This window comes from Octopus bimaculoides, unplaced genomic scaffold (genome assembly GCF_001194135.2).
Source record: "Octopus bimaculoides isolate UCB-OBI-ISO-001 unplaced genomic scaffold, ASM119413v2 Scaffold_225998, whole genome shotgun sequence".
In the NCBI taxonomy this organism is placed as follows: Eukaryota; Metazoa; Mollusca; class Cephalopoda; order Octopoda; family Octopodidae; genus Octopus; species Octopus bimaculoides.
The window spans coordinates 26,628-27,256 of record NW_026433106.1 but is presented as its reverse complement, the minus strand read 5'-3'; the positions used below and the strand labels follow the sequence as shown (position 1 = coordinate 27,256).

The following is a 629-nucleotide window of genomic DNA, read 5'->3' as shown; positions in this document are numbered from 1 at the left end:
TATATGTACACATATGTAACATATGGTATAATGATAAATGGCAAATTTTAGCCAAACAACAACAGCTATAGCCCCTAACACTAACTCCTATACTCTATACATTAGATAATGTAGTCCTAGAAACATTATACCTGAATAAAAGATGGGATGGTCACAACTGGAACGTCTTCGATCATGGGTCTGTGTGGATCAGGACTGACCTGGGGTTAAACAACAACAACAGTAAAAATTATAAATCAGGTGTTATCTTACCTGGCCTCGTCCCTGAACTTGGTCGTCTGTCTGGAGACTATACTGGTGGTTGTATGTGTGTTGCCGTAGAATGGTCGCACATATTCATTTATGTAATCTTCAATGAACTTCATCGACCTGCAATGGAAGCTTCGTATTTATATATACATACATATATTCATACATTTATATATATATATACATAGGCGTAGGTGTGGCTGTGTGGTAAGAAGTTTGCTTCCCAACCACATGGTCCTGGGTTCAGTCCCACTGTGTGACACTTTAGGCAAGTGTCTTCTACTATAGCCTCGGGCCAGCCAAATCTTTGTGAGTGGATTTGGTAGATGGAAACTGAAAGAAGCCTGTCATATATATATATATATATATATATATATATA

The 629-nt window shown here is 37.7% G+C and overlaps 1 protein-coding gene across 1 annotated transcript in view; it reads right to left on the bottom strand.

Moving 5' to 3' along the window:
• The window catches only part of LOC106882655 (probable cysteine desulfurase), a 9,017-nt gene that overhangs the window by 4,651 nt on the left and 3,737 nt on the right, over positions 1-629 (bottom strand). Inside the window, exon 4 of the mRNA XM_014933406.2 lies at positions 253-369. Within this exon, the coding sequence (XP_014788892.1) occupies positions 253-369 (117 nt within the window). The remainder of the gene's footprint in view (positions 1-252; positions 370-629) is intronic.